The sequence below is a fragment of the Pelophylax lessonae genome, assembly GCF_965119305.1.
Source record: "Pelophylax lessonae genome assembly, chromosome: 1".
Classification (NCBI taxonomy): Eukaryota; Metazoa; Chordata; class Amphibia; order Anura; family Ranidae; genus Pelophylax; species Pelophylax lessonae.
Window position 1 is genome coordinate 455,655,392 of NC_138768.1, and position 13,473 is coordinate 455,668,864.

General features: G+C 46.2%; 1 protein-coding gene across 1 annotated transcript in view; it reads right to left on the bottom strand.

Annotated features, from left to right (window-relative positions):
• Positions 1-827: 827 nt before the first annotated feature.
• The window catches only part of SLC35E1 (solute carrier family 35 member E1), a 90,324-nt gene continuing 77,678 nt past the window's right edge, over positions 828-13,473 (bottom strand). Inside the window, exon 6 of the mRNA XM_082248134.1 lies at positions 828-1,616. Coding sequence (XP_082104260.1) covers positions 1,389-1,616 — 228 coding nt within the window. The 3' untranslated portion in view covers positions 828-1,388. The remainder of the gene's footprint in view (positions 1,617-13,473) is intronic.

Genomic DNA, 13,473 nt, shown 5'->3' on the forward strand with positions numbered 1-13,473 from the left:
CCTATGTGAGCATCTACACAGTACTTTATACAATTTTACCTCCAAAGCAGCTTTAAAAAAGCGGTGCACATGCTCCACACACAGGGGCCATCTAAAGGGTTAATATAAGTCCTTATGAAACTGTTCCCCAATGCCACAAAGGCAAACCTACAACAAGGAAGAACAATTTTAAATGTAGAACCAAAGCCAACATAGGATTGGCCACATAACTGTGCTGCCTTCATTACATAACCTCATGTGGACCTTTTTTGCAGTCCTAAAGTGGAAATTATTTATTTTATTAAATTTTTAACTTGTACCTACAGATAAGCTTAAAATAAGGCTCACCTGTAGGTACAGGTAATATCTCCTAAACCTGCCCTTTTTAGGAGATATTCACACTGAATGCAACCGGTGAGCTCTGTGCCGCGGCCATTACCAAACAGACGGCTGGAGCATGCGAACCCAGAAGGAATACTGGGTGAAGATGGAAGCCCCGTCAGTGGCGACAGTGTGCCGCTGGAGGGCTTCATTCTAAGGTAAGCATTTCATAATGTGCTAGTATGCAATGGATACTAGCACATTATGCTTTTGTCCTGCAGGTTTTTTATTTATTTTTTCTTATATTAAAGGCTGGGATTTACTACCGCTTTAAAACTGCAAACCCTGTGGTAGTCTACATTTGCAACATATGGAAGTATTACGCAAAACTGAGATATGGGTACTGGGGAAATGGTAAAACCTTACAATGTCTACATTTTACAGGAAAATGTAGCTGGTAATAGATTAATTGCAAAACCTTTATCAGATACCTGTCCAGAAACAATGATTTGCTACAAACAATGATTTGCTACACCAAGATCCAGATGCCTTCCATAATAACCAGATTCATGTGAATAAAATGTAGGGATATCACAACCCCCTTTCATTCCAAATGTACATCTTTATAGTCCAAACAATAGCCCGTTTCTTATGTGTTATGTGCATATCGCAGTGTGCGTTTGCAAGGAGTAGACACAGAAGATAATGCTCTCCCTAGAAAGGCTGAAGACTCATTTTGCATGCAGCAGCCTGAGAGATCCAATACGTTTGAGGATGTGGGGATAGCAGAAATGCACAACCAAAGAAGTTGAAGGTGGCATAATTTAGTCTAAAATTTTGCACCACCACACAGATCTTATAGTCTTGATACAGAAGAATTAGGGGCTGAACAAAAAGACAAAGCTCTGATCACACCCTAAAAGGTAAACCTACACAGCATCTCCACCGCTTCCAATGGACAAGCAACAAATCATACTGTAACCAATAATCAGTACAAGTATGAGACGTTTGGCCTTTTCTTGATGAAGTGTGATGTGAAGCAATTGGAGTAGGGGGGAACGCCAGATAGGTAACAATGGGAAGATGCTTCAAATATCGTATCGATTGTGTGCATTTGGGTGGTTCTGTCGACTATACTGAAAATGATCAGTTAGTATATTTGTCCGACTATATTGATAGTCTCTTCCAGGAGTGAAAGCAGCAATGCCATTCTGGAGCTTCTCTGGATGTTCATGGTGGTGATCCAAGCCTTGAATCTCTCCAGAGGAAAGAGGAAGTAATTGCTTCTTTGCTTCTTGATTAGCATCATATTTGGCCTGAAAAATAATAACAGTGGTCAAGCAAGAGCATAAGCAGATATAGGAAAACAAATCACCAGTTCACACTTTAAACTGCAATTTCTGAACACATTTTTGGCACAGTTTAAATTATGCCTGCATATTGTGTGAATATAATATAAAGTTTCTCAATGACAGTATAGATTGTTTTAGAAATTCCTGTCAATATGGATTCTTGGGAGCTTGTTTGCAGGCCATTTATGACAATTGTGTCACCTTAACCCAACACCAGACAAGTGTCTTTATAGGCTTGCCCACGTTGAGAGCAGGGGCTAGACACAGTTACCCATCCTTGAGTTAAAAACTGTGCTGCCATCATTAGCAAACAGACTAAAAACACAAAGACACCAAAAAGGTCAAACATTTCTAAAAAACCTTTACTGTGATCAAGGTAAACCATTAAATACAGTGCCTTGCAAAAGTATTCACTTCCCTTGACTTTTTACCCATTTTGTTACATTACAGCCTTAAGTGCGAAGTTTTGGTAATCTGAATTTTAGGTGATGGATCAGAACACAATAGTCTAAGTTGGTGAAGTGAAATGAGAAAAATATACACAAAACTATTTTTTAGAAATAGAAAACAGAAAATTGGCATGTGCGTATGTATTCACCCCCTTTGTTATGAAGCCCATAAAAAGCTCTGGTGCAACCAATTACCTTCAGAAGTCACATAAGTGAAATGATGTCCAATCTAAGTGTCACATGATCTGTCATTACATATACACACCTTTTTTGAAAGGCCCCAGAGGCTGCAACACCTAAGCAAGAGGCACCACTAACCAAACACTGCCATGAAGACCAAGGAACTCTCCAAACAAGTAAGGGGCAATGTTGTTGAGAAGTACAAGCCAGGGTATGTTATAAAAAAAATATCCAAATCTTTGATGATCTCTAAGAGCACCATCAAATCTATCATAACCAAATGGAAAGAACATGGCACAACAGCAAACATGCCAAGAGAAGGCCACCCACCAAAACTCACGGACCGGGCAAGGAGGGCATTAATCAGAGAGGCAGCACAGAGACCTAAGGTATCCCTGGAGGAGCTGCAGAGTTCCACAGCAGACATGAGTATCTGTACATAGGACAACAATAAGCCGTACGCTGCATAGAGTTGGGCTTTATGGCAGAGTGGCCAGAAGAAAGCCATTACTTACAGCAAAAAAATAAAATGGCATGTTTTGAGTTTGCAAAAAGGCATGTGGGATACTCCAAAAATGTACGGAGGAAAGTGCTATGGTCTGATGAGACTAAAATTTAACTTTTTGTCCATCAAAGAAAATGCTATATCTGTCACAAACCCAACACATCACATCACCCAAAGAACACCATCCCCACAATGAAACATGGTGGTGGCAGCATCATGCTGTGGGGATGTTTTTCAGCAGGCTGGGACTGGGAAACTGGTCAGAGTTGGAGGGAAAGATGGATGGTGCTAAATACAGGGATATTCTTGAGCAAAACCTGTATCACTCTGTATGCGATTTGAGGCTAGGACAGAGGTTCACCTTCCAGCAGGACAATGACCCCAAACACACTGCTTAAGCAACACTTGAGTGGTTTAAGAGGAAACATGTAAATGTGTTGGAATGGCCTAGTCAAAGCCTAGACCTCAATCCAATAGAAAATCTGTGGTCAGACTTAAAGATTGCTGTTCACAAGCGCAAACCATACAACTTTGGATTTTTGCAAGGAGGAATGGGCAAAAATCCCAGTGGTAAAATGTGGCAAGCTCATAGAAACCTATCCAAAGCAACTTGGAGCTTTGATGCTGCAAAAGGTGGCTCTACAAAGTATTGACTTTAGGGGGGTGAATAGTTATGCACATTGACTTGTTATGTTATTTTGTCCTATTTTTTGTTTGCTTCACAATTAAAAAAAAACAAAACAAAAAAACAAAAACACATCTTCAAAGTTGTGGGCATGTTCTGTAAACTAAATGATGAAAACCCTTAAACAATCCATGTTCATTCCAGGTCGTGAGGCAACAAAACATGAAACATGCCAAGGGGTGAATACTTTTGCAAGGCACTGTAGATAGAGAGATATATATATCTATATCTATGTAGCTGTAATAAATACATTTCTGTACGAGAGGCGGTCAAGTCAAACCGGGACATTTATATAATAAAGAACACATTTTAAGGGGTGGAAACAGCATGTTTTAACATACTGCCCTTTTACATTTATACACTTATCCCAGCGTTTAACTAATGCCTGGAAAGTTTTGGCATAGAAAGATTTGTCATTAAGCCTAAACCATCCTAGAATAGCCTGCTTCACTTCGTCATCGGTGCTGACCACTAAAGAACTCTTTTAGGCCTGGTTCACATCTATGCGTTTTTTGGGGCTTTTTGCAGAAACACAACAGTCTATTTAACATGGTTTCCAATGGGACACGTTCACATCTATGCTTTTTTCAGCCGCTGCATTTTTTGGAAGGGACCCTCTTAAGTGCAAAACAGTGCTTTTTTGGTTCCATAGGGGAAGCTGCAGAAAGCATGTAGTGTGTTTTGCAACAATTTTATACCACGATTTTCATTTTTTTTTAAATCTGCCCAACAATTAGCCAAAAAAAAAGAAAAAAAAAGCAATGCAAATTATGGCAAAATCACCGTAAAATCGCATATGCAAAAACACACAGCAAAATGCACAGTAGAACACAAACAGCAAACTACAAAGATTTGAACCAAGCCTAAGGGTTCCAAACAGGTGGAAATCACTGAGAGCGTAGTTCCAGGCAGTAAGGGGGGTGTGGCAATATCTCCCAGCCAAGTTGCTGTAATGTGCCTGTAGTGCGGTGATCAGTATGAGCTTGTGCCCTTAGTAATCAAACCAGGCCATTTTTTCCACAGACGCACTTGCACATTACTCAGAACACCATAGTAATATTCACTGTTGAAAGTGGCACCAAGGAGTAGAAAATCCACACAAATAACACCACATCTGTCCCAGAAAACACCTACCATCACTTTACCTGCAGACCTAATTGTTCGAAATTTTTTTGGTGTTGGTGAGTCTGCATGTTTCTACAGCTTTGATGCTCGTTTGATTCCAGAGTACCCATGTTTTGTCACATGTAATGATGCAATCCAGAAAATCCTGGCCTTTCCTGTCAAAACACTCCTTCAACGCAGTGCATACTTAAACTCTCCTGCGCGGGTCAAAAGCAGAATGCTGTCTTGGTACCGAGCGTGCACCAAGTGCAAAGGTTAGTGAATGATTATGTTCACTGTTCCAATAGAAAAATTGATCTTGTTCAATTTCACAACAGGTTATGCGTGGATTATCCTGGATCAAGCATTCCATGCACTAAACGTTCACAGGAATGACTACGGTGAGCCTGGAACCACCACGGCCGGGATCATCACTGACAGAGTTACACCCATCTTTGAAATGTTTACACCATTCAAATGTGTTACTGCAGCTGAGCGTTTCATCACTGTACTGTGCTTGAAGTCTTCTGTAGATATCCGCGGGTTTTGTGTCTTCGCCACCATAAGTTGTTCAATGCACGCACTAACATTGTTGTCTGCCATCTTGATTAACAGTCTCTGGACTGGCCCGCGACATGTGTGCAGCCTATCAGTGTAGTATCACGCTAGCATCCCTTTTTATACCATTAAAATTAAAAGTCCTGGTTTGACTTGAACGCGTAAATGTGGGATGTGGGTGGCTGTACTCTGCATAGTGAACCTGGAAGTGCTCAGCTCTGAGCATTTCTGATTTCCCAACGGTCAGAGGAATCCTGCCCAGAAAGCCAGGTTCATAGCTGATCAAACAGTCTGTTCTTGCTCGGCTAGATTTGAGAGCATATATACAACACGAATTCCAGAAAAGTCGAGACTAAAATCTACATTTAAAACCGGGCTCCACAATCCTCAGGCGCTAGGTCGCATTGGCGACTAGAATTAGCGGCCTGGCGCCTGGGCTTCATTGAAGCAGGTGTCTTGTCCCCATGCAGCCCCCTGCCTGCGGGTGCACAGAATAAGATGCCGCACTGGCCAGAAATTGAGGCCGCAGCTTTGAGTCTGGCTGGAGAGAGATGTTTGCATCGGGGAACTGGCGCTCTCTTGTAGTGGCCGAGGCTGTGACAAGCAGTCACTGATGGCGCTGAGGGTTTCCCGTGCCTGTTCCCACTGCCCGCCCTTCTCCTTCCTAAGAAAATAAGAGGTTGAAGGTGTTGCGGGCTTAATCTGGCACCCTGTCCTTAACGGTGAGTGGACAAGGAGTGTGGGGCAGCTGGTTGGAATGGCCTCAGTTCCATTTACACCCCCACAAAGATGTAAACTGTTTCTTTTTTTCATTAAAAAGGTTTTATTATCTTTTCATTCTCTCGGTCATGCCACAGCCGCACAGCTGAAGGCCCCTTTTACATGGGCTATCAGATCTGCCCGTTAAGTTTTTCAGGTGGACCTGATCGGACCCGCCAGTCTCCTCTATGAAGTGGCGGATATCAGCGGACATGTCTGCTGACACCTGCCGCCATCCGATTCTGTCTGGTCCTATTTTCCATCTGTCCAAAAAAATCGAATCCAATGGCATCAGATGGAAATGGACAGGCGATCTATTTTCATCCAATTTCCCCCTAGAGGAGAGCAGGACTGTGTCCATGTTCACTCTGCATAGCAAAGCGGACAGAACAGTCACTTACCTGCTCAGTGGGGATTAGCGGCGAAATCCCCGCTGAGTAACCAGATTCCGCTTAACTAAGGCCCCCCGTGTGAAAGAGGCCTAAGGTGGCATGAGTAACTGGATCTCCTTTTTCCTCCACCTTGCTGCACTGTCCTTCCCTAGTGAGCCGCTGCCCATCACACCATCAAGCCAAGTACACACAGGCCGAATGCGGGCAACTTCGGCCGGTTCAATAAAAACTGGCTGCCATTTGGCCCGTGTGTATGGCAGCTGGTCTGACAGAAGCTGACCGTTCAGCATGCTGGAAAATAAAGCTGGCTCTTAACTTTTTTAGTTAATCCAAGCAGATTCCAAGCAAATTTGTCAAGCCCCGTTTTAAAAACTGAATGCAATCATTTGCAAACCTCATGAACCCATATTTCATTCACAAAAAGAAAAAAACATAAACATTTTTAAACTGAGAACATGAACCATTATAAAGAAAAAATTTGAGAATTTTGAAATTGATGGCAGCAACACGTCTCAAAAAAGTTGGGACAGGACAACAAAAAGGTGGCAAAGTAGATGGTACTAACATGTTTGTACGAACAAGTAATTTAATTTGTGAATAAAAATTGGATTCTCGTCTTACCGTAAAATCCTTTTCTCTGAGGTTTACTGACGGACACCGCTCCATGTCTTCAGGCAATTGGGCTTTACGCTGCGCTCTTCAGGATTAGGCAGAAACCTTTTTGATTACGCCCCTGGGGCAGTCCCAGAGGGTATACCATCAATTCCTGCTATAGGACCTCAGTTTGTACCAAGCAGTGTCAGAACATCATATAACTCAACCCAACCCAACAGAGAGGTGGGTGCTGTGTCCGTCAGTGAACGTGAACTTCAGAGAAAAACAAAAATCCAATTTTCTCTTTCGTTTACTGACGGACAGAACTCCATGTCTTCAGACCATTGGGATGTCCCAAAGCAGTGTCAATATGAGGAGTGGGAAAAACAAAACAATACGCAGAATTACGAACAAGGCTAAACATAGTAAATTGGTAAAAGCAGGAGCTTAACTAAGAACTGGAGCTCCACACCAGGAAAAAATTACACCCTCAAGAAGCAAAAACCTCTGCAACCGCAGCCTGCAAAACTTTGAGGCCTAACACCGCATCCGAAGATGCAAGTACATCGACCTTCTAAAACTTTGTGAATGTGTATACAGAGGACCACGTAGCCACCTTGCACATCTGAACTACTGACGCCTGATGACGGAAGGCTCAGGAGGCACTAAGCACCCTTGTAGAATGCGCTTTAACAGGAAAAGGAGGATTCTGACCCTTAATGGAATAGGCCTACACCACTTGGAAATGGTCGCAGCAGATGCGGCCTGCCCCTTATGAGGTCCACAAACAAGGAATCAGATTTTATAATCGGTTCAGTCACCGCCAGGTACACACGAATCGCCATTACCACATCCAAGGAATGTAAGGTAATTTCCTTAGGATGTTTTGGCTTAGGACATAGGGACGGTAACACATCCTCATTCAAATGAAACCCTCAGACAAACTTAGGAACGCACGCCTGACAGGGTCGCAACACCAATTTGTCCCTATGAATCACCAAGTTAGGTGACCGACACGACAATGCAGCCAACTCCGACACGCGACGTGCAGAATAGGTATTAAGAAAGCCGAGGAAGTTCTCCAATATTTTCAAAGGGAGGCTTTTGAAACACCGACCGTACCAAATTGAGACTCCCGCGGAGGCACCAGGAATCGCACCAGAGGAGCCAGATAGCGAACTCCCAGCACAAAAGTGTGAACCAAGGACTTCGCCGCCAACGGCCTTTGGAAAAAAAATAGCCAAGGCGGAAATCTGGCCCTTGATGGTGCCCAGAGCCAAATGTTGATCTACACCTAATTGTAGAAACTCCAACAGGCTAGATACAGAAAAGAAGCAGGGAGAACCCCCCCCCCCCCCCCGAGACTGACACGAAGTAATGTACGCCTTCCAAACTCTATAATAAACCTTCCTAGAAGTAGATTTCCTAGCTTTTAGCAATGTAGGAGTCACTGACTCCAACAGTCCTCTGTCCTTTAGCACCTGGCTTTCAATAGCCAGGCCGTTAAAGCCACCGACCATACAGCAGGATGGAAGATTGGTCCCTGAGCCGGAAGATCTTCCCTGAGAGGAAGTTTCCAAGGGACGACTGCTACCAGCCTTTCCAGACCTGTGTACCAAGACTGGCAAGGCCAGTCTGGTGCCACCAGAATGACTGGAATCCCTTCTACCTCGATTCTGCGGAGCAGTCTCGACAGAAGTTGAATTGGAGGAAAGCTGTAAATCAGACAATACTGACCCCAAGGGGCCACTGGGGAGTCTGCGGTGTCGGGCAAAAGATCCCAAGACCTTGACACGAACCTCTGCACCTTCCTGTTGAGATGGGAGGCCAGTAGGTCTACATCAGGGGTCCCCACCGAAGACACAGTTGATGAAATACCTCTGGATGAAGAGACCATTCTACCGGATCCAACATCTGCCGACAGATAGTCTGCTTGACAATTCTCTACCCGAATTTCCAACATGCTGATCAGCAGCCTGGACTCCTCCCAAGTCCAGACACCTTGGGCCGAACACACTCCCAAGACACCTCCCTCATCTGGACAGACTGGCATCTGCTGTGATTACAGTCCAATACAGGGAAAGAAAGGATTTTCCCAGACACAGGGCCGGGGAGCGGAGCCACTATAGAAGGAGACTCCCTCAAACCCCAACTCAACAGGATCAGATTGTCCAACAACAGCAGTTCCTTGTTCCATTTGGTCAGAATCCCTCTTTGCAGAGGTCTGGTGTGGAACTGCGCAAATGGAACCGCCTCAAAAAGGTGGAAAACATCAGACCCAGCACTTGCATGCAAGTCCTGAGTGACAACTGATGACTGGACAACAGGAGCCAAACCGCATCCTCTAGCTTCAGAAGTTTAGTCTGAGGAAGAAACACCCGTGCTGACGTTGAGTCCAGCATCAGACCCCAAGTAGTCCAGCTTGGTGAACGGAGTCAATGCCCACCCGAACTCCTGTAGAGTTCGCACCGTAATGTCCAAGTCGGCTTCCGGAGCCAAGGAAGACTCAGCATGCAGAAACAGATCGTCCAGGTAACCCAGTACTGCATTCCCCTTCCGTTCTAACAAGGCCAACACTGGGGCCAAAACCTTTACTCACACCCGAGGAGCTGAGGTGAGACCAAAAGGTAACGCAACAAATGTTTAGTGCTCCTGGTCTACGGTAAAACGAAGAAAATGCTAATGCCGACATATTGGAATATGAAGGTAAGCAACCTTGAGATTGATAGAGGCCAGAAAATCTCCTTGATGAAGGAAAGCTACTAGTGTGCGAATGGACTCCATCCGAAATTTCTGTGGTTCAGAGCCTTGAGATCAGACGAACCTTGCCTTCCTTCCTGGGAACTGTAAACAGGTTGAACAAAAACCTTGAAACTGTTCCAACTCTGGAACCGGCACAGTAACTCCTTGTGCGAACAGGTCCTGCACTGCTCCGTAGAGGCCCTGTAGCCGCTCGTGAGACAGGCATAAGTTGGAAGGAAAGAACCTTGCCAGAGGCAAGGACTGAAACCTGATCTTGTAACCGAACCAATTCGTGGACCCATTTGTCCTTAATGAGCAAGGTCCACAGCTCCGGAAAGAAGCGAAGACGTCCCCCCACCCCAGACGCAGGTGAGGGCGTCCCTTCAGGCTGGTGAAGGCTTGTCTGCGGAACCAGAAGTGCCTGTTTTGGACTTCCCATTCCAGGGTCTCTTGGAGCCTCCCACAAAGTTACGGGTGAATCTCAAACCCTCTTTCTGCGATCCTGACGGACGAAAGGGCCGCTTGTGAGCCGAGAAGAAAGGACCACGTTTATGATGAGGCTCCTTGCCCCAAGCATCTGTGGAAGTAATGTAATCTTACCTCCCATAAGACCCTTAGGCTGGCCATACACTATACAATTTTCTTATTCAATTTCCTTTAGATTTACCTTTAACTATGTAGTGCAAGGGCCTGCCTGATTGCATACAAATTGAAAGTGTTTAGGTTTGACCCTATATTACATGGTTTTGGTAAATCTAAAGGAAAGTTGAACAAGAAAATTGTATAGTGTATGGCCAGCCTAAATGATCTCTTCCATAGAGGCACCGACCAAACGGTCACCTACAAAAGGATGATCAGTTAGCACCTTTTTAGACGCCTGGTCGGCCGACCAGTGCTTCGACCATATCATGAGGCGAAGGATCACCGACGTCACAGATACCCTGCGGGGCCAAGGGGGCTGCATCACAAAATATACTGTAACCCCTGGATCAACTGATCCGCCAGCTCAGGAGGGTGTTGACTCTCTTCCAGATCCTGGCATAAAATCTTTGCCCATTCCGTTAAGGTCTGAGATACCAAGGTGATAGCTAACACCGGTCTCAAAATTGAACCAGCCACAGTGAAAAAGGTACCAGACCAGAGCCTCTGCTCTCTTGTCCATGGGGTCCTTAAAGGATTCCAATCATGCCTTTTGGGGAACCTCACTGACTAGTGACAATCTTGTCAAAATAGGCAGGAAAGGGAAACACCTTAGTCACCTTGGAAGATTTGCGGGTGCCAAACTGCACTGGCGTCGCCAACTCAGCATCAGCTGAGTCCTCCAACTTTAAAATTTCCTGCACTGACACAATTAGGGCCTCCACCAGTGCTTTTTCATGCCGGGGCTGCAGAGGAAGGGGACTCATCCTCATAATTTGAGCACTCAGCGTGTGCGGATGCGGGCCCAGTGGGCTGGCTTTCGTCCATGGCAACCAGACACACCCAGGGTTCATACAAATTTTCACCAATAAAATTCCATGACTTTTCCATGACTTCACATAAATATTCATGACCTAATGTTTCATGAAATGTCTATGTATACATGTTAAATAAGAAGAAAATCCATGTCACACCCAGCATATTTTTACTAAAATAAATGACAATCTTTGTAGTGTACAGTACCTCTGCAGTTAGGATTTCGTTTCTGGATACAGCTTGACTCAAAATGGTCCCTTGTTTTACAGTGGATGAGATGGAAGCACCGCTGCCGCAGCTGGGAGCCGGTGTCACTTCAGGCACACGGGTGAAAAAGCCAGCGATCGGATTGGAAGCTGTGTGAAATTCCCAGAGTAGTGTGCCCAATGTGGTGTACCCAGAGTTAAGTGCACTGTGTCATGTGCCCAGCCTCGAGTGCGCCATCTGTCCAGCGTGGTGTTCCCACAGTGGTGTGTGCATCATGTGCCCACAGTGGTGTAAACTGTATCATGTGTCCAGCGTGGTGAACCCAGACTCGTGTGCCCACAGTGGTGTACCCAGAGCTGCATGTACTGTGTCATATGCCCAGACTTGTGTGCCCACAGGAGTTTACCCAGAGTGATCTGTCGTGTGTGGTGTGACCAGTTGTATGCCCAACGCGTTGTACCCAGAGTCGTGTGTCCACAGTGGTATGCCCAGTGTGATGTACCCAGAGCTGTGTGTACTGTCTGTGTCATGTGTCCAGACTTGTGTGCCCACAAAGGGGTGTACCCATACTTATGTGCCCAATGTGATGTCCCCAGAGTCATCTGCCCTGTGTGGGGTGATCAGTCGCATGCCCAATGTGATGTACCCAGAGTCGTATGCCCACAGTGGAGTACCTAGAGTTTTGTGTACTGCATCATGTGCCCACATTGGTGTGACGGGTTGTGCGCCCAGCGTGATGTCCCCAGAGTCATCTGCCCTGTGTGGGGTGATCAGTTGTATCGCCTGTGTTGTGTGCCCAGCAGAAGTATGGAAATGCTTGGTGACTTTCCAGTTCCTGCACTCGGAATGTGGACAAGACAGGTGACAGCTCCCACTTCTCAGAAGAGCCAAAGGAAGCCACAAGCAGGAAAATTCTGAAAGTTCTGCTCAGATGACAGCCCCACTTCCTGCCCACAACATACATGGCTGATGTCGAGCTGCAGCGCCTACACCTGTCTCTGTCTCCGGCCGCATGAACGTGATGACGCGGGGGTGCGGTAACCGAGACGGTTACCGCCCCCTTCCGCGTCATCATGTTCATGCGGCCCCCCCTCCAGTGACGCTTCCGCCGCCTGTGATTGGTTTGCTGCTGCTGGCCAGTCACATCCAGGCAAACCGCGGCCCGGCCCTCCCCGCTGCCAGTGATTGGTGCACGATCATCTCCTCGGCTGCGGTGGACCCGGAAATCAATATGTGCACAAACATTAAATAAAATAATACATTTACACTAAAGTTTTAAGCATCCGCTCCCCCCGCCGCTGCCCGCCGCTCCTCCCCAGATTTCCATGACTTTTCCAAAACATTTGTGGAATCGTAATTTTCCATGACCTTTCCAGGCCTGGAAGGTGTCATCTCAAAATTTCATAACTTTTCCAGGTTTTCAAGGACCGTACGAACCCTGCACACCTCAGATTCTGAGGAAGCAGAGGATACAGGTGAAGGCGGGGGGGCGGGGCACTTCTTACTAGGCCTCTTTTGCAGGGCCATATCTACTTTGGATACTGACTGGAGGGCTGCCGTCATGGCCGCCAGGGCAGACTGAGACCCAGACGGGCCTGCAGCTTCCAGGAGTGGGTGATTTGCGCTCTAGAGGTTCCATGGTCAATAAAGGGTTCATTGGAGCCATGCCGTGCACAAACTTGCAAGAAAAAAAAAAAAAACAGGGACCCCGCCCACCGCTGGGGCACCACAAGAATCAGCGCACCCGTGGTGCAGAATAAAGCAGAGAAAGGATCATGTACCCCCAGAGACTCATCACCCGAGTTGGAGAGCGCCAAACAGTCTGCCACACTACAATGGAAAGAGGAAGCTCCGACACTGACACTCCTACTACACGAAAATGGGGAACCCAAAAACATGGCCACTGGACTACACAAACATGGCTGCCGAAACTGGGAATACAGAATACATGGCAAAATGGCAGCACCACGCGGCGCTGCATGGGACCCTGAACCCCACAGAAAAAAAAGACCCCAGGAGGGGACCCTCCCGCCCGCAGCACCCAGATATGGACACCCCCAGAAAGGGGTGCCGACAGCAGCACCCACCCACTACTCTCCGGCCCAACACCGGATAAGCCCACCTACCCAAAAGCATCCATGCCCCCCAAAAGGGGCTGGGAGGGGGGAGAAACAGATGAGGGCTCCTACGC